The sequence below is a fragment of the Orcinus orca genome, chromosome 17 (genome assembly GCF_937001465.1).
Source record: "Orcinus orca chromosome 17, mOrcOrc1.1, whole genome shotgun sequence".
Lineage (NCBI taxonomy): Eukaryota > Metazoa > Chordata > Mammalia > Artiodactyla > Delphinidae > Orcinus > Orcinus orca.
The window spans coordinates 56407576-56434311 of record NC_064575.1 but is presented as its reverse complement, the minus strand read 5'-3'; the positions used below and the strand labels follow the sequence as shown (position 1 = coordinate 56434311).

General features: G+C 38.4%; 2 protein-coding genes across 2 annotated transcripts in view; both read right to left on the bottom strand.

Annotated features, from left to right (window-relative positions):
• Positions 1-26736, bottom strand: part of OXR1 (oxidation resistance 1) — an 874541-nt gene that overhangs the window by 723838 nt on the left and 123967 nt on the right. The window lies entirely within an intron of this gene.
• LOC101283622 (transcription factor AP-2 gamma-like) lies at positions 1843-4288 on the bottom strand. The gene is made up of 2 exons (XM_004282956.2): positions 4187-4288; positions 1843-4102 (listed from the first exon to the last, which is right to left on the bottom strand). Exons 1-2 carry the CDS (start codon positions 4286-4288, stop codon positions 2843-2845), a joined length of 1362 nt encoding a protein of 453 aa, XP_004283004.2. The 3' UTR covers positions 1843-2842.

Genomic DNA, 26736 nt, shown 5'->3' with positions numbered 1-26736 from the left:
TGCCACATGTATTTTCAACATATATAATATATTCAGTCTACAGTTTCAAAACTCAAGTTTTTTTTTTTTCCTTTAGTGATGTATCAATGCTGGGTTGGGCCTTAAACTTTTTAAATTTTCAGTGGAGCCCTGAAATCAGCTTGAAGAAAACAATATGTCAGTAAAATAGGTGTTCACTGTGCATAATATTAACAAGCTCAATATATTTATATATATAAATAGAAGTTCTTTGGTATCACTTGGAATCTTCAATCAGAGCTTATATATACTGGACACTTAGAAATGATTTGCAAGTTTTTTAAGAAGAGAAGGGACACAGTCAGAGGGAAGTGAGGAAACAACTCATTCTATTGTTTATAATCAACAGAAAATCATTATCAACCTCATTGGTTAATATTTATATTTAAATATTATTGAAGCCCTGACTTAGGTACCTACATCCTATTTTCTAGCTAGCTATCTATCTCTCTATCTATCTATCTAGTATATTCAACCAGCTGCCTCTAATCAGACCAAATAAACATATAACAGGGTATATTGCTAAAGCTTTAATTAGGTACAATTAACCTTTATTTTTTCATGACTCTTACAGAAACATTTTTCATGTTAGCAGTTAACATGTGTATCTGCATTCCTAAAGCTTTAAAGAAATCAAACCCGCTAAATGATCAGTTATAACAGTGTTCAGTGAGCTAACAACTTAAGTATGAAGCTAATGTAGGTATGAAGCATATTGAGAGGTTACTTTATAGCTGTTTGTAATAGTCAGCTTTCTCCACAGAAACAGGACCAAGAGTATATATATGTACATTGATTTTATACACATAAATTGATTATATATATGTGTATATACACACACACATATATACACACACATACACACATTTATTTTTTTAAGGAATTAGCTCACCTGATCGTGGAGACTGAAAGTCTGAAATCCGTAGGGCAGGCCAGCTCGAAACCGAGGCAGGAGTTGATGTTGCTGCAGTCTTGAGGCAGAATTTCTTCTCCATCTTCTGACCTGTAAAACTAGAAAATAAGTGACATGCTTGCAAAATACAATGGTGGGACAGGATAGGACAGAATAGGATAGACATTCCCATTCCATTAGACAATTTTTTATACGTCTCTTCAAAGGTAATCTAAACCATTTCTATTATGTGCTTCAAAAATTTTCCACACTCTACCCATTACCTAATCCCAAAGCCACTTCCACATTTTAAATTATTTCCAACAGCAGTACCAAAGTCTCAGTACCAAAGTCTGTATTAGTGTCCCATTGACAAAATACCAACAACTAGGCAACAATGGAGGCAGAGATTGGAGTGATAACGTCTACAAGCCAAGGAATATGAAGAATGACAGCAACCACCGGAAGCTAGAAGAAGCTAGGAAGCGTTCTTCTGTAAGGGCTTCAGACAGAGCACAGCCCTGTGGACACCTTTATTTTGGATTCTAGCCTCCAAAACTGTGAGAGAATAAATTTCTATTGTTAAGCCACCCAGTTTGGTACTTGTTACAGCAAAGTGATATACTGTTTAATCTTGCTTTTTCTTTTATTCTTTTTTATATTCAGTGCATTTATGTTCTTTTTTCTTTTTTATTGAGAATACTTTCTTTTTATTATACAGGTTTCATATACATAACAATTATTTAGGGAACATTTACAGGCAAGGAGCTCAATTCCACAACTCCGTTTTCACCCACACACACTGTACTTCACACTCATCTTGGGGGTCAGCCCAACAGGAATAAGACAAAGTTATTGCTTTGTGAACAGAAAGCTTCAATTAAATTAGAGTCTTCCAGAGTCGAGAACAGCACTCAGGAGCCTCTTGACTCTTAATACCCTGTGTACATATGAATAAAGCCTAAAGATGTGTCTTAGATTACCCCGTCACCTTTAAAAGCTAATATTAAAGTTGAATCCCATTTCTCAAAAAGTGATAAGAAGTGCACCCGTATTTACAGACCCCGTTAAATTATGCATAAATAAAATCTGTACACTCAACACAGCTTCTCAAAATACAGAATTCTCCTCTGGGACCTGGGATGAGAGACAGCAAAAAAAACTGCTTCATGCCCACCCCTTTTCAAGTTTTCTCGAAACACCAAGATGTGAAATAAATATGCAAAATAAAGCTTCCATATCTTAAAGGAACATGTCTTTTCAAAGAGTCTCCTCCTATTTGAAGAGTTAACTTTCAAAGTTTTGTTTTGTTTTTTTCTTAAAAAGAAAAACATAAAATCATCAGCAGGCTTTGCTTCTACAAGTTTCGTAAAACCCGAAGGGTCCCTGTGAACAAGGGATTTAAAGTGTGTCAAATACCAACCTATTAACCAGTTCTTAAGCGGATAGAATCCTTGCCTCCCGCGGTATGTAGGATGAGACTGAAGAGGCTACATAAATACTTTTACCTTAACACTGAAAGTTATAGCGGATCTGAATCACATCAATTTGACATTTCAACAGCTATGTGTGTGTGGGTTTTTGTTAGCCCAGGGAATTTATTTAAAAGGTTCCAAAACTTGTAGCACCACTTTCAGAGAAAGGAAGAATGGGGTTCCAAAAACTAAAGTATCAGCTTAATGGGTAAAGAACCAGCACTTGTCACCTCCCGATAGCTCGTCCAGAGATTAGGAGACACTTCAGCACTCCTTAAGTACTAAGGAATCCAGGAGGGCACGTGAAGATGGGAAATCCGACGGAGGCCCTTTTCGTGGGAAGGTGGATAACAAACGCTGTCCCCCAGGCAAGCGGGGTTCCCAGTTTGTCCTGGTCGAGACCAGGTTTTGAAGTCCTTTTCCTTCCAGACTCTTCGGCCCTTTGTTCACCCCTGTTTTACTTCCTGTGCTTCTCCATCTTTTCCAGGGTTTTGCTAGAATCGGCTGGACTCTGGTCTCCGGGGTTCACGTAGGATTTGTCTATGACCATCAGGGCTTCTTTTATGTAGTTCTGCATGGTAGACACAGCAGCACAGATGGCCTGGCTGCCAAACCCGTGGGTAATCAGGTATGCAGCCAGCAGCATATTCTTCCTAGTTGCCATCTCATTGCGTCCTCCGAGATGAGGTCTGGTTAAATACTCGGCCACGGATTTACTAGGAAATTCTGCTTCACAGACATAGGCAAAGTCCCGAGCCAAATGAACAGCCTCACCTTCTACTAAAGATGTCAGGAGGGTGACGTGGGCAGCTTTCCGTCTCCCCGCTGGAAGATTCAACCCAATCTTGTCCAACTTCTCCCGCAAGGATCGGCCACCATTTTTAGATTTGGCTCTTCTGAGGACACCTCCCAGTAACGAAGCATTTAAGCACTCAGGCGGGGACAGTCGCCTCTGGACTTCGGCAACTGTCACTTTGTATTTAGATGTAGAGCTGAGGAGGGACAATCTTCCAGGGACCGAGCAGAAGACCTCGCTGGGATTCATCACAGCCTCCACCAGCTCCTTCTGACAAGGGAGACTCAAGGGGTTCTTCGTCATTGAAATAGGACCTTTGCGAATAACCGCCTGATCATGCAGAAGTAGGTGCTGGTCGTCGACATTCTGCACCTCCTCCATCTGGTGCGCCATGTCGTGGAGCCCCAGGTTCTCGGCCAGGCCCGCGGCGTCCAGAGCGTGCGAGTGGGGCAGCAGCAGGTCCGAGCAGCGGTAGGCGTCCCTGCGGGCGCTCACGGCGCCGCCGTCCAGCCTGGGGAGGTGGGGCAACAAGCCGGCCGGGCGCGCGTGGTGCGAGGGCAGCCCAGCCCCCTCCTGGCTCTGGCGGCCCGGCCAGGCCTGCTGCTGGCTGCCGGTGGGCGCCGGCTGGTGCAGGGGGTTGATGGCGGCGGCGTACGCTTCTCCCAGATGCGAGTAGGGGTCGGCTGCCTGCGAGTAAGCCAGCTGCTGGTAGGGAGGCGGAAAGTAGGGTGGTGGCTGGTATTCGGCGACTCCAGCATGGGAGAGGGGCGGCGCGGGGCTGTAGAGATGCTGCCCGGCGGAGGAGAGGTGAGGCAGGCGCGGGTTCCCATTGCTGCTCGCGTCGTGGCGATCCTGGAGGAACGTGCCCTCCGGGCCCCGCGGCGAAGGTCTGACGCCCGAGGTATTCTGCGGCTCCAAATCCTAATGCCAGGCCTTGGGCCGGAAGAAGCTGGGGCAGGGGTCCGGGGAGAAAGCCTGCAGGCAGCGCAGAGCGCGGTCGCTCACGAGCCCGCACATGCTGGCGTCGTCGGCCCAAAGTGGGGAAGCGGTGGGCGCGAATAATGCGCGCCGCGCAGGAAGTGCGCCGTTTCCCCGCCCCCAGTGCATTTATGTTCTTCAGCTACTTCTCTTTTTCTCTTCAACTTTGGAAAGCCGTTAAGTTTATGATTTTTTTACTCTTTCTTTCTCCATTTCCTAATTGCCAGTGTATAGTAGTATATTCCCAGCTTGGCATTTGTACCTATTCCTTTCCTAACACTTATTCTTACTTGTGCCAAATCTCCCTAACAGGAAAATCCTTTGTATGTTCTACTACTGGCTCAGCTGTGCTGAAGACAGACATGGTTCACATGAAGACCAGATGTAGCAATAGAGACTGTATCAGGATGTAAGTCCTCATTATTGCAAGGATTCGAATTGATATGTTCATTAAACATTTATTTTGTGTCTACTACATTCCAGATACTATGCTAGTCACTGGACGGTATGACATCAGAAGGTTTAATAAATGTTTTATTGAAGAAAAAATGATCCAAATTATATCAACATTAGTAACACTCCTAAGGATTGTCTCACTTTGCCAAGAGTCAACGCTCTCACAGGTAGTAGCTGTGCTCGTGACTGCCCAGTCCTAGCTTCCTTCTCTTTCTTACTTTTTTATCTCACTGAGACCCCAGCATGTCCCACGGCTAGTTCACTACATTCAAAGCCAACCTCTGTCACTCACCACCTGTGTGACTTGCCTTGAATTCTCTGTACTGCATTTGTAACAGCTCCAAAAAGTCCATGATGATACATTTGATGACCCAGAGTTGTTGTGAGGATTCAAAATGATAGCCTATCTTGAGAAAATACAACATGAACAGTTAATTGTTATTACTGCTGCTCTTAAGGACCTTGCAGTCTAATGTGGAAGGGCTACTTATTTCTAGGTTCACAGAAAAAAATGTACTTGCAACCAGCTTGAGGGTTATATTTCCTGCCACCCTGACTCTTGTCTAAGTTTGGCATTCATTTGGGAAATTACAAATACAGCTTACACAGCAGATCTCGTGTCTCTAGAGTTTAGATGTTGGGAAAAATGCTCTAAGGCAAATAAAGGTAAGTCCTCGTGAGAACATAAGAAAAGATCACGCCCTACTTGTGGATAGAGGCGCCATTAGCTAGTTGCTCACTCTGGTTCCAGCTTCCTTCCTTTGTTGCTTCCCATTTATTGAGCAAGAAAAGCTCTGGATTTGACCTTTGTTTTGCCTGGAAACAGTAGAGGAAGATTCAGTATTTAGCTTGTTTTTTGTCACTACCTGCGACTAGAGGTGTTTCAAAATAAGTTGATGGGTCAGATATGCCTTTACAACCTTGCTTACAGTTGATAGCCTCACCGTTTTACTCCAACTTCATCGTGCTAAGGCCGTAGGACAAAGTTAGATATTGGTTTGGATTCCATTTCTACAGCATAGTACCTGTGCTTTTTTTTTTTTTTTTTGGCAAATTAATTTTGAGGCTCAGTTTCCCTGAGGCTCAGTTTCCGCATGTGTAAATTGAGAGAAATAAGGACTAGATAAAGTAATCAGATGGAGAGTTAGCACAGGGTATGGCTGACAAAATGATAGCTCTTATTATTTTTATTTATTCTTCAGTAATCATTGTGTTTATTTACCATGGCATTTTTGAGTCAAACCAATCGTATATAAATGGAATTGGGGAGCAAGAGACAAGGGGCATTGAATACGGAGCAGGGAATTGAGCCTGGCGACAGCTGGATATACTTAATGTGTGTGCTTGCTGTCCTTGAGGTGCCCAGCACTTGTTTGTCCATGGCCTTAACCTCGGATGACCCATTCCTGGACATTCCCTTTCCTATCAGTCCTTCCTGCAGCCATTTTTTTTCGTGTGACTTTCTTTCCTTTTTAAACATATCTTACAAAATAAGTTAATAGAGCAATTATTTATTTTGCCAGTTGAAAAGGTCAGTATGAAGCAGTACAAGGGAGACTGTAACACCTTAGAAGTAAAATAATCTGGATTTGATATCTATTTCTGCTACTTAGTAGTGTTGGGACCTTGAACAAGCTACTTATTTCTCTGAACTTTGGTTTCTTCACGAAAAAAGTGGCTATAATTTTATCTGTCTGAATTTGTTTTTGAAAGGAAGAAATATACTGCACAGAAAGCACCTGGAACGTCTTCTAACCTAAAACTGAGAGGCAAAATGTTAACCATTACTGAAATTACGACTAATACTATGAAGATATAAATTGTTGTAATTTATAAAACCGAGAGGTTTTGAGACAAAATGTTCCTGCTGTTCTACTTCTAGAATAATAAATGGATGAGAAAAAAACTAATGACATTTTGAAAATAACAAAGTGGGGAAACTTGCCATACTAGATATTAAAATATATGGCTGATTTAAACAAGGGTATAATGATTCAATAGATGTATCAAGTAAACAGACCAGTCTGAAACAAATTTTAGTATAGACATAAGAATTTACTATATGATAAAAGAAGAATCACAGAGTAATTAGAAAGGTATACAATGTTTAATAACTGGTATTAGGGAATTTAGCAAAATATGTAATTAGAATATAGCTAGATCTTTAATTTACAATAAAATTCCAGGTAGAAAATATAAAACTGTAATAAAATACTGAAGAGGTTAAGTGACTTGCTCAAGGTCCCACAGTAGATGAATGGTATAGCTAGAAATTAAATCCATACATCCGGGCTTCCCTGGTGGCGCAGTGGTTGAGAGTCCACCTGCCGATGCAGGGGACACGGGTTCGTGCCCCGTTTCGGGAAGATCCCACATGCCGTGGAGCGGCTGCGCCCGTGAGCCATGGTCACTGAGCCTGCACGTCCAGAGCCTGTGCTCTTCAATGCAGGAGGCCACAACAGTGAGAGGCCCGCGTACCGCAAAAAAAAAAAAAAAAATCATACCTCCTAACCACTACACTGTATAACATAAAACTGTATGAAGAATGTGTCACCAATTCTTTTAAGGCAATTAAATACATACACATATGCACACCATATGCACATACATATTTAAGGATACAGTCACCCTTCAGTATCTGAAGGAGATTGGTTCCAGGAGCTGTGTGTATACCAAAATCTGGGATTCTCACTTATATAAGAGAGCATAATACAATGAATACAGTCAGCCCTCTGTATCTGCGGGTTTCTCATTCTAGGATCCAACCTATGGTAGATGGAAATTTCCAGCCTCAGTTGGTTGAATCCAAGGATGAAAAACTCCAAACTATGGAGGGCCAACTGTATATCTATTGAAAAGAATCTGCCTATTAGTGGATCCTGCATTTCATACCCATTTTGTTCAAGGGTTAACTGTATATTCATACATACACATTTTTAAAGATTGGAAGGTACTAGAGAAAAATGCTATGGTGGTAATGAATAATAATGATTTTCTATGGTGGTTGAAATTACATTTTTTTCTCTATATAATATTCTGTATTTTCTTCAAAGGATATTTGTCATTTTTATAATCAGAAAAATAAATACTCCTAGAAATGAATCTGTTCCTTTTTAAAAGGGGAATTAAAAACATTCCCTTCTCTGTAATATCATCCCTATATTTTCTCAAAATTGCTGATCCTTAAAGGTCATAGAAAAGTTATCTATTAACTCATAATAATGCTTGGTGCAGTATAATTAGCTGCTAGAGGGAGAAATCACTCTTGCTTCCCTAAACTTTGTTAGAACAAGTTTCAGACTTGTCTCTTCCCCCACTGCTTTTGTCCCCCGCATCCATCCCCTTAAATAAAATGGTTTTCTAGAGTCTGTCATACAGAGTGAAGTAAGTCAGAAAGAGAAAAACAAATACCATATGCTAACACATATATATGGAATTTAAGAAAAAAAATGTCATGAAGAACCTAGGGGTAAGACGGGAATAAAGACACAGACCTACTAGAGAATGGACTTGAGGATATGAGGAGGGGGAAGGGTAAGCTGGGACAAAGTGAGAGAGTGGCATGGACATATATACACTACCAAAAGTAAGGTAGATAGCTAGTGGGAAGCAGCCACATAGCACAGGGAGATCAGCTCGGTGCTTTGTGACCGCCTGGAGGGGTGGGATAGGGAGGGTGGGAGGGAGGGAGACGCAAGAGGGAAGAGATATGGGAACATATGTGTATGTATAACTGATTCACTTTGTTATAAAGCAGAAACTAACACACCATTGTAAAGCCATTATATTCCAATAAAGATGTTAAAAAAATAAAATAAAATAAAACGGTTTTTCAGAGGCACGTTTTTGAACAACCTCTAATTTTGCTATCTTTCTTTTTGCCTTTTTAAAAACTTCTGGAAATATCATTGTTCTCAAGATCTTGAGGACTTTATAGAAGTCTGAGTACCTTATTCCCCAAACCAAGAGACTTAAGACTGATGTGGTTTTTGAGACCATTTCACATAAATGGGAGAGGCCGCAGCAGTGAGAGGCCCGCGTAACGCAAAAAAAAAAAAAAAAAAAAACCTAAAGAATAAGTGAATCTAGGCAATGATCATTAGTGACTGCTAACATCACAAAAAGAAAGAGCTAGACATTAAGTGCCTCCCAATGGAAGTATACAGTATCGCCTGTAAAACAGTCTTGTCAGAAAGTCAACTTGAAATCTAATTAGATTTTTAGATTCAAATATAAAAAGAAACAGAGGTGATGAAAGAACATATTAAGTGACAGCAGAGGAATTCAGACAACAAAATACAGACTTAAGAAGAGCCATAAGACAAACAACCTGATTTCTTCAACAAGTAAATTGCAAGGATAAAAAGAGATGGGAGAATCTATGGATTAAAAGAGATTTAAGAGACAAATCAACCAATTACAGTTACAATGAACAGGAGATAATTATGTAAACTTGAACCCTGATTGGATATTTAATAATATTATGGTGTTACTTTGATTTTTTAATAATGTGATAATGGTATTTTGATTAGGCTTTTAAAAATAGTCATTATCTTTTAGAAATGACATTGAAATATTTATGGATGAAATACTATAATGTCTCAAATTTCCTTTAAAATAATAAAGGGAGGATAGGTGTGGGTACAAAAGAAAAAAGAGAGATTATGAGTTGATGATAGTTGAAGTTAGTTGCACACATTTGAGCACAGTATACTATGCTCTCTATATTATATATTTAAAATTTTTCATAATAAAGAGTTAAATTAAAAAATGTGTTAAGTATTCAACACAAGCAGTTGGGGAAAATATTAACAGAACAAACTCAAAGAAACAAGAAAGTGAAACAATAAATAAGTGCAGAAATCAAAGAAATAAAGAATTAAAAAGAAATAGAGAAGATTAATAAAAACAAAAATTGGTGTCTTGGGTTAATATGCTAGACTTGTGAAAAGACTGATTAAAAAAGATGCAATCAAACAATATGCACATAAAAAGAGGAAGTATCTCTAGATAAAACAAATATTTTTTAAAAGATAATTTTGTTTGTTTCTTACCACATTGTCACGTCAAACTAATATCTAATTCATCTTCCTCTGGTGCTTCAGCACTCGGAAAGGCTGTGATCCACAAAACAGGCAACAGCTATCCAGTCACTGGAAGGGAGATCCCTCACCCTAAGTTAAAAAATTATTAATAAACCATGATGGAAAAGAATATGAAACATAATATATATGTATATAACTGAATCACTTTGCTGTACACCAGAAACTAACACCACCACCAGAAACTAACACAACACTATAAATCAACTATACTTCAATTAAAGAAAAAAGAAATTATTATCTATGCTTACATATCAGTCTCTCATGATTTTGTTGAAGGGAGGATCAGTCTCCCTGGGTTCAATGAGATTAAAATTCTTATTTATTAAGTAATGACCTTAGACTGGGATAAATTCACCAAGAATGTGATTATTTGTACTACCCCTGAGAAGCCTACTAATCAAGCCTTTCTTTGTAGTTAAATATAGTTTCTAAGTAATTATATGTCTGCCTCTCACCTCTCGATATTACCTCCTGGATGGCAGGGACTGGGTCTCATCTCTGTGTTCCAATCTTCCAGAACAAAGACTTGACCAAAGTATACCAGTAAATGAAAACACTAGGTGAAATGTAAAATTACGTTTAACAACAACCAAAAAAACCTACAAATTAACACATGCACAAACTTGAGAGGTTTAATAGCTCAACAGGCATTAAAGAAATTGGAGTGATAGGTATTCTATCCCTCAGACATCAGGGTCTAGATAGCTGTAAATTTGAGTTCTAACAAACTTTCAAGGAACAGGGAATTCCTATTGTTTCACAAGTTGTTACAGATAATTTTAAAAGAGTAAATTATGCCTACCATAATCATGATTTAGAACCAGATAAGTAAAGGAGACTATGGGCCCATCTCAGTTATGAATTCCAAATAAATGACTTCCCCTTGGGCTTGTGATGGAGAAAATTGCAAGAATGTCGCACTCTCATCCTAAATACGAGAACAATCTGAGAAATCATGTTGGTTTTAAAATCAACTGATAGCTGAGGATGCAAAGAACCTAACAGACAAAAATCTCGAAAGTGACCAGCCTTTCCCAGGAGGGAAAAGACGCACAGCGGCTGTCGCCCATGGTGTGCGGCCGGAGGAGAAAGAATCTGCTCTAGACACGGGTGAAAAGCAATCTATGGAACTTTTAATATTTTACAGGCTGAACGTGAGCTGGCATGGTGGTTTGGAGGCCCTCGGATCCCCTGACACAAAGAGAGGTGGCTCCCACCACGCTTTTTCCCACGGGCCTTTACTGAAACTCAGGAGAAAGCTGGAGGCAGCAGCTGAGTGGAGACCTCCCAGCAGGTGCAAGCACTAGGGGCTGCTGTTCAACCACAGTCTCCGTGGACTCAGAAAACACACACACACACACACACACACACACACACACACACACACACACACACACACACACGCCCTAGTGGCCTGACAGAAGAGGAATCTTGCCTTTTTCAGGCGTAAATATTATCTACTTCACTCTCTACTGTTCTTTTACACACACTGCCTAGCAGTCAATCAAAAATTATGAGACATGAGAAGAAGCAAGAAAATTAGACCTATTGCTTAATGAAATGTGGGAGAAGAAAGCAGCAGAAAGAGGGGGCGTCCTACCAGATACTAAGACACAATAAGTCTTACTGCTATAATAATAGGTCATAAAGTTCTAAGAATAAGAACAGTGTCACTGTGGACTAAGAATAGACATATTGACCAGAGAACAGAATAGTGATTGCAGCATCCTACCCAGAATGGTGGAGTTTTTGTCTGCAAGTCAATGACTATCATATGACATGTAGAGACACAACCATTTTACACACAGTAATACTACAAGAAAATAGTCCAGAGGAAATTAGTGGCCTCCTCTTCCTCCTAAAACGCACTCTGTGACCCACTTTCTGACCAAGAATATGCTGTACCTCGATAAAGGCGGGAGACCAAAGTCACTGTTAACTAGTCTTTGAATAATTAACAGGGCTGACAGTTTAGATACCAGTAAATTGTTTTCAGGACTTTTATGTTAAATGTTAATTACTGCATTTCAGGGCCCACTAGTTAATTGAATTGGTAGTCACTGAATTTAACATTTACTTTATATTGACCACATGCTGGGCTGCAGGAATGAGAATCTACTCTCTGGGGAAGGTTGTAATAAACCAGCATTTTTCTTGGTAGCAATAAACAGGGAAAGTCATAAAAACACAACAGTATCCTGGTAAAGCTTGAGAACTGTGCAGTTAACCATGGTCTCTACGTGGTGGTTATTGGGCTGTAACTTAATGCTCTGTCAGAAATTTGTCATTATCCTCTTTGGGTCTCTTTTAGGTTCCTGGACCCAATTCCAACATGTAGATGGGGACGGTTCCTCTCACACGTCCAACTAGCAATTCTCAGACACCAGCAGGGTGTCAGAGAATTCAACTCAATTCTGACATTATCTGCCCAGGGATAGGATCAGATCCCACAGGTTAAGGGTTCAGTGCTATAACTTCAACCCCACCTCAACTTTAGACGCCTGTTGGAATTCCTGGTTTTTACCTGTGCTTCTGGCTGACTGGCTATAAGGCAGAAGTTTCCAGGACGCCCTCCTCTAGTTTAAGTTGCTAGAGCAGCTTGCAGAACTCAGAGAAACACTTTGCTTACTGGATTACTGGTTTGTTACAAAGGATATAATTCAGGAACAGCCAGATGGAAGAGATGCATAGGGCAAGGTATGAGGAAAGGGCACAGAGCCTCTCAGCTCCCCCAGAGTGCACCACTCTCCCCAAATCTCCACGTGTTCACAAACCCAGAAGCTCTCCAAACCCCATCCTTTTAGATTTTTAAGGAGGCTTCGTTAGGTAGCCAGGAAACTCCAGCCTCTCTCCCCTCCCTGGATGTTGGAGGGTGGGACTGAAAGTTCCAAGCCTCTAATCACCTGGTTGGTTCTCCTGGCAACCAGCCCCATCCTTAGGTAAGGTCCCAAAGTCTCATTAACATAACAAAAGACACCTTTGTTGCTCTCAACACTTAGGAAATACCAAGGGTTTTAGGAGCTCTGTGACAGAAACAGGGCAAAGACCAAATATATATTTCATATTATATATCACAACATAACAGGGTCAAATGATGAAAAAATGCATACGGAAGAGGAGGCTTTCCAAGAACTCTGAACAATGATAAATTGTACAGATCGTGTCATTTGTCTAAAATAGGCAGATGTTCACATTCTTTTTTTTTTTCACATTCTTAACATATGCTTTTTTTAGAGTTTCAATTGTTAGGATATGGAAGGATAACATGGATTTCTGCATAGACCATGAAAGCATTTTTGATTTTGCAATAACGACCCATCTTTGAAATACCTTCTTCCTGCAGATATAACTACAGATGTGATCATAATATCTAATATTGTTAAACTTTTACTATGCTTTAAGGGCTTTACATGTACTGCTCACAGCAACCCGATGAGATAGGAACTATTATTATTCTCATTTTTAAGATGAAAAAACAGAGACATAGAATGTAGAAGCGGAATTAAGACTAATTCCTTTGTTCATGCTCTTACGTACATGCAAGAGGAGGGAGAAGGCATTCCAGGACGGGAATAGCAGGTGCAAAAATCCTCATCTGGGAGAAAAGCTGGTGTGTTCTAGGAGCTAAGTGGAGGACCATGTGGTTAGAGTGAGGTAAGCAAGCAGAAAATGCATAGGCAGGTGAAGCTGGAAAGGAAGCAGGGGGCAAGTAACTCAAGGCACTAAAGATTCTGGTTAAGGAATTTGAATGCTGTTCCCAAAAGAATAGGGGGCAGCCACTGATCGATTCTAAAACATTGCTCCTGCAGTTTTGTGGAAAAAGGACTGGCTGCTTGTTTTGTTTTTTGTAAATCAACTTTAACAGAAACATAGCCACATCCATTTGTTTCCATGTTATCAATGGCTGCTTTCATGCTGTAACGACTCAGGTGAGTATCTGCAGCAAAGACTTACGGCCTAGAAAATGTAAAATACTGGCTACCTGGTCCTTTATAGTAAAAGTTTGCTAACCCTTGGATTAGAGACTGAAGTTGGGGAGGCCATTTAAGAGGCTATTTTATTCTTCCAGTAAGGAGATGATAGGGGATGGTTGTGGAAATGAAGAGAGGAATACTATAAGGTATGTTTTGATGGTATAATCTTTATCAGTGGTTCTTCCACTTAAGTGTAAGAATTCGCAGGGAATGTGCTAGAAAGTTAGGTGCTTGGCCACCACAAGTAGAGATTTGATGAAGTAGTTTGGGGGAGGGCAGCGTTGGGGAGGAAGATCCTGGCGTTTGCATTTCTAACCAGCTCCCTGGCACAAGAGTTCTCAGATCCCATTTTGAAAGCCAGCTGTGTAGACAGGGGTTGGAAATGGGGAGCAAGGGTTGAGAGAAGGTTAGAGAGTGACGTCACAGGTTTGAGGCTTGAGGACTTGAGAAACATGGTAATGGCATTTAGTGAAGCTGGGAAGACACAATTTTGGACGACAGAGGGAACAAAAAGTGCCCACCCAATTGAGAAGGTATTTTGAGACTGAAAAATGAGGCAGGCAGCTACGTACAATCAATGGATCAGTTTACTATAGGGTAACTCACTCATAGGGTAGGATTGAGCAGATGAGAGCCGGAAGCCTTCACAGCTGCACTCTGAAAAAACCAAGGGGACAATTTTATAGTTAATTTAGGGTAACTAAGTTACCCTCAGCATGGGGGTACATGCTTGGAAACAGAAAGTGCATTCCTTAGTCAAAATTTATGAGTAACTAGTCTTATGAGTGTCAGGAATATTTCACCAAAGGTCTTTGTCATTGTTTGGAGACTACCAGAGCATAGAGGCCACGTTGACCTAACGATCACCAAACAATATCTGTAAACTACAAAGCCCTTGATGACAGAGAAGAGATTTACTACACAGTACAGCCCTGGGTAGGGTCAGTGGAAGAACAGGATGAACTGAATGGCCCCAAGATGGCGTAAGTTACGCTCACAACCATACACACAGGAAGGAAGACTTTGCAAGGAGAAAACAAATCAAGATTTTAATTTGGGACTTTTTATTTTTAGCTCCTTGGGAGACATGAAGTGAAAATAAGTTGGTGGTTGGAAAAATGGGAGTGGAGCATAGGGACGAGTTTAGGATCAGAGGCATGAATATCACCAGATGGTGATATATATCACCTATTATATATATCACCTATTATAAAACCAGAGGAATGAAGGAGGGTATTTAGGAGTAAGTGTACAGATAAAATATAAGGCGATTTCAGATGGATCCTTGAGGAATTCCAGCGTTTGGAAGGTGGGCTGTGAGAGGAAGATCCAGCAAATAAAAATGGAAATTAGCAACTAGAGAGATCGCGGAGGGGGAAATGCCCTGATTCAAACACCCGGTATCATGCCTTTAGATTAGAAAAGATTACTGAAGCATCCTCTTGGGTGGTCTCCCAGCCTCCCAACTACTCTTCATCTGGATTTCAAAAAGAAAATATGATCAGGTTGTTCCCTCACTGGCAATAATATTTCATTCAATACTCTTCATGGTTTGATCCCCTGACCTTTGTTACAATATAACTGAGTTAGAAAATTTTTTCTGGGAATTTCAGGAGATAGATCAGAGAAGGCAGACAGCAGGGTTAGTGGAACACAGAGAGGATTACTAATTACTTCCTTACAGGTCAGTGACTTTTATATAGGACACAGCCATGTATAGGATTTGGTATATATTTCTATCACTTACAGTGGCCACTGCAGTGATGTACTGATCTCATAGCACACTATGTGAATGGCCCGCCGGTAGTAACTAAACAATTGATACTGTTTTATACTATTTTTCAACTGCTTATTTACTTATTTGGTACCCATCAGGAAACTGTAATCTTTGAGGACAGGCTCTTTCTCATTCATCACTGTATCTCTAGTACATAGCACGGTGCCTACAGAGTATTATGATTAAAAATATTATTGAATGTTTAAGTGCTATTAGTAATAGTCTTTCTGTCATTTTACTTTTTTAAATTCCTCAAAATTTAGCTGAGTATGTGTTTTGTACTGATAAATGAGCTAATTCCTGGGGATAAAGGGATGAAACAAAAATATAAGGTCCCTCAGCAGATGGAACAGGGATTATCTTTCTCAGCCGAGCCAATTCCATTCACTTCATTTCAATACAACTCAAATCAGTTTAACTCAATTCCCTGCAATTCAAGTCAACCAAACACATTACAAATTCAACTCAACATAGTCCAACACAATTAAATGCAAAGCAATGCAAGGCAGTTCAACACAATATAATTACATGCAATTAAACAACCTTTAATTGAGCATCTCATATGTACCAAGGGCTGGGATAAGCAAGTAAACATTAAATAACTCATAAGAATTTTACAAAACAATTTGAAAAATATGCCTCTTTAATGAAACATTGACTAAGGCATCATAAATCTTGTTAACTTTTATGAATGTTGACATTCATAAAACTCATCTCACGTTTCTCTAAGCAGAAAGAAATGCTGGCCCCAACATTGACATAGAAACACCTCTTTTTATAAAAGGCCTTTAAATGTTGATTATTCAACATATACAGGGAAATTAAAAATTTTTAATTTCAAGTTTAAAAGATAATTAAAGTTAAACAACAAGTTGACTGAAGCCCAGATGGAAAATTCCAAGTACGCATGGTCTAGCTCTTGGTGGTTTTCCTGTCTTTGGGATGTTGTCTATTCGTTTATGTTTTTAGATCCAAGGAGCATAGGAAATGTTAAATTTAGCCCTTTGATTGGTATGCCTTGATGTGTCATAGTTTCTGTGCCAAAAAAACTGATCAGTTTTATCAGGCTCTGACATGGCTCTGGTGCTTTGTAGCCAGAGCATATTGTATCATCAGGGAGAAGTTTCACATTGTGCCAATTTTCTAATTTGGATCATCACCTAACAACAAGCCTCCAAGTTTCTGGAGAACTGGGACACTGGTTAGACGCTCTGGCTCTCTCCATCCATGCCAGATCCTCCCCCAACATTAGTACTAGTCAGTTATCCTGCAAGGGAAGTTACAACGTACTTATCTTCCCCTTGAAATCTAAAATTTGAGCTTTGTTATTCCAATAATACAAATACATTTATTTCCATTTTTACCATGATGCCAAAGGAGGAATTTATTTCTGGTTTGCTTTCCTTTTGCTCTTTAGTATCCAAAGCAACCTTGAAATTCACTGAAAAGTCCTATTTATAATTTTTTCCTTTATATAAAGAAATACAACTTTGACTTATTGTTCAAGTTTCAGGTCTGTTGACATTTTTCTACATCCTGCCAGACTAGATTAGGGATCCTTGTAATGTGCTCCTTCACTCTACGGATGCTTCTATAACACTGTACTGTAAATCGTGTCTCTGATTGTTTACATTATATCTAGACTAAAAGGTTGGTGGTGGGGGGGAATTCATGTCCTCCTCATCTCTGCATTTCCAGTGCTTGTCACATAAGTGTATCCAGTGAATGTCTGTTGAATGAATACCCCTGAAGCCTGCAGCATGTTCTTAGTGCAGCTGTGGTTCGTTGAGAGCACTTTTTGATAAGTTACTTATTGAGTTCTCTTGCTTTGGGTCCAACAGTTTGGTAGCACTTCAGAACCATATTCAGTAATCTACACTTGAGGCTGTGTATCTGTTTTAGGGGAGAAAAGTGCATAGCCTTTATGCTGAACCTGTACTATATGCTGTGGGTAACTAGAGGCATTCTACCATCAGTCATGCCAATCAACTGGTGTCTTTTTCTCTGCTTTTTGTACTAGAGGCTTATAACCACCACCTGAAACCTCCTAAGACCAAGCGCTGCCCATGCACAGGGGAATTTAAAAGACCACATGCCTTAAGGTGTAACATAGGTAAATATTAAATAGGGATTGTACAAGGTAAAACAAGAATTTTTTTTTAAATGGCTTACTTTTGCTACTTACACATTACATAAAGAATTTTGGGGCTTCCCTGGTGGCGCAGTGGTTGAGAATCCGCCTGCCGATGCAGGGGACACGGGTTCGTGCCCCGGTCCGGGAAGATCCCACATGCCGTGGAGCAGCTGGGCCCGTGAGCCATGGCCGCTGAGCCTGCGCGTCCGGAGCCTGTGCTCCGCAACCGGAGAGGCCACAACAGTGAGAGGCCCGCGTACCGCAAAAAAAAAAAAAGTTCTTATTCCATTAAAGTTACAAATGCAAGAACCTATCTTCCCTTTTAAGAAGCTTTTGTTTGAGTTACATTTCATATAATTCTATTTAAAATTCTAGCAAATTTTACCTACCACCTAATTGCCTTTGGAAAATATTTGGTTTCATTTACAGTTTCATTAAATTTTTACTTTCCTTCTAAGTACTCGGGTTGTCTGAATTAATAAACAAACTACTTCCAAGTACTAAAATAACTTGTACATCTGATAATTTGAACACACATATATGATGAATCTTGAATTCCTTAAGTGATTCTGAACTCTACATAAATCACAAGTATGAATTAATATATGACTAACCCATTTTTCTAATATGCCAAAATCTCTGAAATATTCCTTCCATGTAAAATCATAAGTATATACAAACTGTTTAACAAACATATACAATGCTATGAACTTTATTCTTTTAAACATTTATACATTTAATTCTAAATTTTCCCAGGTTTGAAACATGTTCACCTACCAAGGAAACTATTATACAATTTCACACAAGTTAGGAGGATGTTATCCCATGTAAGTTTGAGGTTGCTTAATCAGAATATTTGAAGCTATACTTTTCAGGGCAAGAAATTTTGGCTAAAAGGCTGACAGACTCCTAGCAGATTCATTGAATCCTACATCAGTGAGAACATAACTTCAAGATGGAGGGGTTAACAGGAGTCATCTAGTTCTCTACCCCCATGTCACTCTGTTGGATTGTACATTTCTCTGGTTGTTAGGATATGCAAATGACTTTTCCATCTAATTCGAAAGATCTTTAAGCTTGATGGAATCTTTTTTCCTTTCATCTTCTTAGGCTTCTGCAAACCTAAAAAGTCTTAAAACAGTATCCAATTAAATTCTTAGTTATTGACAACCTTAATGTCATCCTCTTGGCTGTACTCTTCCAAGTGGAGTTTTTTCATTGATTTTAAAAGAAACATAGCATTCTCTGTTCAGATATTCATATGCCTATAGAAAAAGAAGTTATGTAACTTCTGTTACTTATGAGTTCAATCATCTATAGAAGCAGAACGAAAAGATGGTCTTAGGGTAGCCTCAGAATTGGCAGTGTCTACCTTATCAATTTCTAGTTAGTTACCCTTACCGTGGCCTTATAACATATAACTATTTCTCTGTAAGTAGATCAATGACTGGAACTGAAGGTATGGGAAATTAAAAGGAAAAAAGCACAAGAAAAATATTCTGTATCAGTGCCATGCAATAGATATATAATGTGAGATACATAAGTAATTTTATAGTTTCTAATATGTACATTAAAAACAAAAAGAAACAGGTGAAATTGGTTTTAATACATTTTATTTAACCTAATGTTAAATAAATAATACATTTTATTTATCCTAATGTATCTAAAATATAACTTCAAACATTATAACTTCAACTTTTTCTTCAATATTATAACTTCAAATATTATAACTTCAATATTATAACATTAATTCAATAGAATTATTAATGAGGTATTTTACATTCTGCATACCAAGTTGTTGAAATCTGGTATGTATCTTAAACTTAAAACACGTCTCCATTTAGACCAGTCATATTTCAAATGCTCAATAGCCATTGTATTAGTGGCTACCATATTGGATAGCACAGTTCCATATTTTTCTTGTAGTGGTGACTATATGGTGTACATATTTGTCAGACTTCATCAGGCTATAATTTTAAAGGCAGCAATTTTCTTATATGTAAATTCTGCCTCAATGAAGTTGGTTTTAAAATATCTATCGTGGTTTCTAGTTCCTTCATTGAACCCTGAATAAGTTTATATTCAATTCCATCCAGATACAGTTCTTTCCCATCTTGTAAACAATAAATTTAAAGGTATAAGTAATCTCTACCTCCTTACCTGTTGTATAATAATGGAGGGAAAATACAGAACCACATTGGTAACTGCTATCATTGGCTCTCCACAAATGCCCTTGCGCTTCAGTTCTTACTAAAACAATTAGTCAATATCATAATAGCAAAACACTCCTCATTAGAATCAGCAGTAAGACAAGAATTCCTTCTATCAAAATTAATATATAACATTATTAAGAATGTTATACCTATGTAAAAATAATACTAGCTGTGTTTTGAGTACCTACTATGTATCAGACACCATCTCAAATTTTTATTTAAATGTAATTTAATTTGCTCCTGATAACCCTGAGGTAGGTATTATCATCCCCAATTTACACATAAGGAAACTAAGGCTTGAAGAATTAAGTAATTTTCCCAATCTAGGGAATGACACAGCTAGGGAACTATAGAGCTGGAATGCAGATCCATATCCTTTTGAATCCATGGTTGATGCTGATAACCAGTGACCTGTACACTACGTCTCCAAAGATAAGAATATGGAATCAGAGCGGTACATATTACAAAAGAATAAGCAAGAATACCAAAATTGTTGATTTCTGAAAATAGACTATTTTGAAAATCCAAAAGGATTCCTTGAAATGCTATTAGGAATAAAAGCACTTAATAAGACCAACTATGAATTAAATAATGCAAAACAAATCAAAATGTTTCTTCCATATAGAAATTAACAGAAAATATACGGCGACAAGAAAAAGGACTTTACTGCAGCAACAAAAGCATAAAATTCATAGGAGTAAACTTAAAAACACAGACATAAGCTTCTGTTGAAGTCTCCCTTCACTTTATGAGCTTCGAAGTATATGAAACTTGAAATGTGGACACAGTTTGGGTTCGCTCTCAGAAAGTCCCTGAGCCTTGTGAAAATCAGAAATTACAACTTTAAATGCAAGTTATGTAAATTTAGAAATGTCACTTAGAATTTTATGAGAAACCTTGACACATGAATTATCTTGTTGACAGTACTCAAGTGCATGTTGGAATTAGGAAGATAAGAAAGAGAAGGTTAACATTTTCACTCCAGTGACCATATGAGTTCTATATACAAAGAACACCATTAGAGATTAGCCAGTTGGAGCATGAGTTGTGTTTAAGTTTAAAACTACGTGATATGATTAGTTTTATCACAGTTACTGGGTATGTTTGAGAAGAAGGAACAAAAGGCTTTCCATGGTATTCTGAAGTTTAAATATGAAATTTCCTTTTGTCATTCAGGAATGTAACTTTAACCATGTTTGTGAAGCTCACAAAATTTTTAAAAATGTTTATGACAGGCTGTATAAATGTTAACTATTGTCCTGTAAGTCACAAAATATAGGTATTGGAGGAAAATCATGTATTCAACCCGCAAATAATATCTTCAGCTCTGTGTAAAGAAATGTATATCTTTATATATACTAAGTGAATATCCATTTAAGATAGAGAGCACGTGACTAGCTCCTTTGTACAAAATTAAGTCACCTTATTAGAGATTTTGGCTAATCTCTAACAAGTCGTCCATGACAGGTCTGGGGCAGACAAAGCATAAATGTCAATTTCTTCCATGGACTCTGTGTAAATGTTATTAGATTCACCACACATTTACCAGTTTCTCCGCTTACCTTTGCTTTTTGCATCCTATTTCTTCCTTTCTGGTTTAAATCTCATCTTACTGAAGTACATCATTTATTAATTCTTTCTGAGAATCTGTGAGAGGTCTGAACTCTCAGCACCTAAAAATGTCTATATTTCAACTTCTCTTTTACATGAGGGTTTTTGTTTCTTTCTCACAATGCCTTCCAGTTTTTTTTTTTTTTAAATTTACCTTCTTCTTATCTCTGTAATCAGTTGGAACAATCTCATTTTAGACTTTCTAGAAATAATTCTAGTATCTCAAGTTCTTACTAATTCTGCTGTTCTGGGTCTCTTTCAACACTTCTCTCAAAAAGTTGATACTTGTAGAGGATTAACTGATGAACACATTGTCAAGAAATCACCAATTTATTATTTTTTAAAAGGTCTGAATTCCTTTCATTAAACGTAGGAAGCTCTGGTCTGCAAGTAACAGAAAATTCAACTCACCAGGATCATACAGTGAGGTGATTCATTCCATATAACAAATTCAGAGTTAGGGTGACTCCAGGGTGGTTAAGTTAGTGACTTAACAATGTCCCCAGAAACCCAGGTTCTCTCCACCTTTTTATTAGAATATACCTGGTCTCCTAGCTCTATCCTCAAGCTTGCTTCCCTCATTACTGAAGAATGGATGTAGAAGTTCTATATGTGTCTCTCAAATGCAGACACAAGATCACCCATACTAACTCATTAACCTTCTTAATAACCCTATGAGTTTGTTACAATTATTACCTCCATTTTCAGATGAAGAAACAAAAGCATGGGATGTTAAACAAGTAGTTGAAGTTACACAGCCAGTAAGTGACAGAGCAGGATTTGAAACCCTATATGAGAAATTGTTTTCAGGACCTCATACCTGAAAACATTGTCCTCCCTAAAAAAATTTTAAAAGGCTTTTCTATATGGAGAAGATATGGAGAAGGTTAAATACATAATTGACTGTGTCTCCCCTCTTCTGTCTTCAGTGAATGTCTCATTTTTTTATTCACCTGTAATAGTTGTATCAAAGTTTGTGAGCTTTACTGCCCTTTATTTTTGTATTTTAAATGTTTATGGTATATTATGATCCAAATGATTTCTATTTATTGTAAGTCTTTATAAAAGTGACCTCAAATTCTCAGTAGATAAGGAATGTACATATAATTCTCAAAATGAGACAGATTGCCATCTATTAGGGTCCACATGACACAGAAATGTTTAATTACTTTCAGATACATTCCAGTCTTGAGATTTTATTCCTTTAGTCTCCCTTACTCTCAGAGCTCTATATTATACATCCTTAGCATGAAAGCCCCATGTCATTGTTCCACTAAACGAAAATAAGAAAGGGAACTATATTACTCAGTGCATGGGGTTTCTGTCTTGAAAAATATTTCTCCTGGCCAAGGGCCTTAGACTCTCAGTAATAGAATGGCTAGTGCATAAGACTAATGACCCTGAGGAGAAAACTGGGATTTTTTGTATATTAAAATCTTTTAGGAAATTTTGAGCCTTCCAACTTGCAAATCAAGCAGTTTAGGAGCAAAGGAAACCATTTCATCTTGTGAATGTATTTTATTTCCCAAGCAGACAGAGGAGTCGTCCTGCTGAATGAGTCTCCCAGTTTGGCTTCTGAGCTCTGGGGAAAGCATCTACTCACATCTTTATGAACCAAAAGTAATCCTGAGAAAGGAATTCCTTTCTGCCTACTCCCAGGGGAAAGGTTATACTATCTGGTTGGAACTTTGGGAAAGATGTGACAATCTTCTCTTTAAACATGGTTTTCTCTTGGTTATAGAAGGATGCATGAAAAAAAATAACAAAACATCACAAACAACCTAGCAATGTGTTGTGTAAGATAAGTATGACAGGTTGATGTCAACATACTATAAGGACTAAATCTTTGGCTGAAACTTTCTCTGGAACTCATTTCTCAGGTTGATGCTGGGCAGAAGTCCAAGCTCCTCTCCATCAACAAGTTGGTTCCCCCTGTTCTTCTCCTTCTTCCCCAAGGAGTGCCTAGACACTACACTACAGTGTGGTACCTGCAGTGCAGTGTATACCACACTGTAGTACATATTTACAGTATACATTTACTGCAGTATGAACGCAGGGATTCCAAACCGTTTTGTATATGAGAAAAGGGTGGCTCTAGAAAAGGACTTGGTAGTAGGATATTCCTTTGTTTGGGATGCTCAAGCTGCTTGCTTCTCCCTTCATCTGCCTGCCTCTCATACATCCCTTAATACTCAATTTAGGCATCTTATTCCTGTGTCAAGAACCTTTCTTGAATCCCTGCCCTTCCAGGATCCCTTCTATGTTGCCATGTGTGCCGCTGTATGTACTTTATCTTTGCACTCACCCCATTGAAATTCATGTTTCCTTTTATATGACTGTTTCCACACTTCATCCTTCCAGACAAAATTTTCTGAGCTTTGGGATTTGTCTTACTCAGCTCTGTGCTAAGCTCATTTCAGACACCTAGTAGATAGATTTTACAGCCTGTCAGCTAAAATTTTATTGAAAATTATCATGAGTTCCCCGTTGAAATTAGGAGAAAACATGAATCACTGGAGAGGTCTTCATATCATAATTCTAAGGTTCCTAGCTCTCTCTCTTCTTTAGGAGAAAGGTCTACTCTTTATTCCATCTCCCATCTTTTGTATGGGTTGAACAATTTGAAATGACACATTATACAGAATGGAGTGATCATACGTTTCTGTTTACTGGGTCAACCTCTCAGTTTGTCAAAATTCCTAAAGATTTACCCCCAAATTCTCACAAATGTGTTAATAAAAATGCATCATTAGTATCCAGAGTACCTGGTGTGTATATATATTTATATTGCCAATATTAATGTCAATCTCTGTAGAGATATTCTATTTTTGTTGAAAAACAACTACTGACAGTTCATTTCAAGATGACAAATGAATGCTGACATTTATATTTATAGGTTTATAAATCAGTTACAAGGTTAAAAGTGATTAATTTGAGTAATCAAAAAATCCACGTATATAATGAAAATACTCATTCAGAGTAAGTATGTACCTAAGATAATTTTAAAAAGTACAAGTTGGATGGAGTGGGAGAATTAAAAATGCAAAGTACTCACATTAGTTTATCTATAACCTATAAGGTTCTATAAACTATCAGTTTTTTGATTGCTAGGAAGGTACTCAAGTTCAATGTTAGTTCTGTCCCCACCACCATCACCCCCGCACTCTAGTATGTAGCTTAGAAAATCACACTTTAATAAATATATTAGGAAGAATATTTTCGCTACTAATTAAGCCAAAGGACTAAACTTCCTGTGTCAAATCATACTTTTAAGGTTATATATGTGTGTCTCTATAATGTTTCACCTGAGTCTTTGGCTCTATCAACCCCAAGAAATTGAGTGTATCTTCAGACCTATTAAGTCCAAAGCTCATTTGAATCACTACTAAAGTGATCCCAGCCTCAGCCTTGGTTATTGAGGATTGAGATATTGAAGAGATTCGGTTGTCCTCAAAACCCCCTTAAAATCTTTAGTTCTTTTAGGAAGCACTGCTCAAATCATCAAAATAGTGTTGAAGAACTCCACAGAAGATTGAGCTTCGGTACAATGGACTTGGTTAACTTTAGCCCTCTAGTTTGCAACATTTCTTATTCTCTGTTATGACTTTTCCTCAGTGGTCGGACAAAATTTCTGCAAATAAATGTAAGTAGTATTCTAAGCAGGCAGGTTTCTGTAAATCACATCCCCCCCTACCATCCTGGACAATAACGCAGTACTGCTGCCCTCTCAGGTAACATTCCCATCGGGCTTTTTCTGCCCGAGCCTCCCTACCGCCAACTCCCACCCACACACATTCAAGAATCCAAAACTTTGCCCAATTCGTGTTCTCCGTTTAAAATCTTAGCTCTTTTCTTTCCTTGGCAAGATTTTATGCATCCTTTAAGATTTATCTTAAATATAACATTTTACCAAAAAACTCTCTAAATTTCCCCTGGTGGAATGTTTCAAGATTTGCTCTCTCTCAGGATACATTAGGTTATGCTAGAGTAACAAATGATGCTGAAGTCTCAACAGTTCCTCACAAGAAAATTTTATTTATCATCACAACACGCATCCACCATGGGTCACCTGGGTTCTCTGCTCCCTGCTAGCGCTCTTCTCACTCCACACCGATTATCTGTAACAGAGGTTGGCAAACTAGTGGGGGCAAATCTGACCTATCACCTGTGTTTTCTTTTTTATTTATTTTTTTGTGGCCAATGATCTAAGAATGCCTTAAAAATTTTTAATGGCTAGAGTTAAAAAAAAAAGAATATGCAGCAGAGCCTATGTGTTGCCTGCAAACTCTAAAATATTTACTATTTGGTCATTTATAGACAAAGGGAGAGAGTATGACAAAGCTTGGGCAGGCTCTTAAAGCTTTTATCTAGAAGTAAACACTTCATTGGCTAAAGCAAACCATGTGGCCCAACCTGACATAGGGGTTGGGAAAATATAATCCTTCTCATAGAAGGATAAGATATGAGTAAATCAAAGTACAGTCTACCCCACCTTCCAATATATACTTATGTTTCTTTATTTTGACAATTTTCTTTGTCTTTATCTCTAGTCTTTTGAGGTTTGGTTTAGCTGTTCAATAGGCTCTACAGAGTTTCCTCAAACTGTTTATAGTAATTTTTTAAAATCATGTTAATCATAGTGACTGACATTTGCTGGGTGTTATGTCTATCTTGTCTCCTAGCTTGTGAGCCCCTCTTGGTAGCTCCAGCATTTAGTCTATTGCCTACTACATAATAGATGCTCAATACATGTTCATCAAATGAATAAATAATTATCACCATACTCTTTCTTACTGAATAGAGAAGAAGATAATTGATGTGAAGAACCTGAGAAGAAGGAAAGACAGTGTCATGTTTTCTAAGATTTATTGGGCATGCAGTCCCAGACTTCTGGTTAAATGATAAATTATGTGATGGAGCACCGTATTAGAGACTAATATGGGGAGGATGTTGTATTCAGTGGTTCAGAATAGGTTTGGGAGTCTGAGAAGCCTAGATTTGAATCCTATTCTAGTCTACCATTTACCAGTTTTGTGACAACAATAGCTAATATTTATTGTTTAAGATAAACTGTCTCATTCAAACTATGAAACAATCCCTTGAGATGTAGAAACTGAGCCTCCAAGAGACAGAAGTTTGGCCCAAATCCCACGTGTCTCACCTGTCAGCTGGATGCCAGACCCCAACCCCTTAGCTACACCAAACTTGGGATTGTCATTTAATCTTTTGAAAACTCAGTCTACTTCTCCATAAAATGAGGAAAATGAGATATCTACTCCTCTTGGCTATGAAGACATGGTGAGAAAT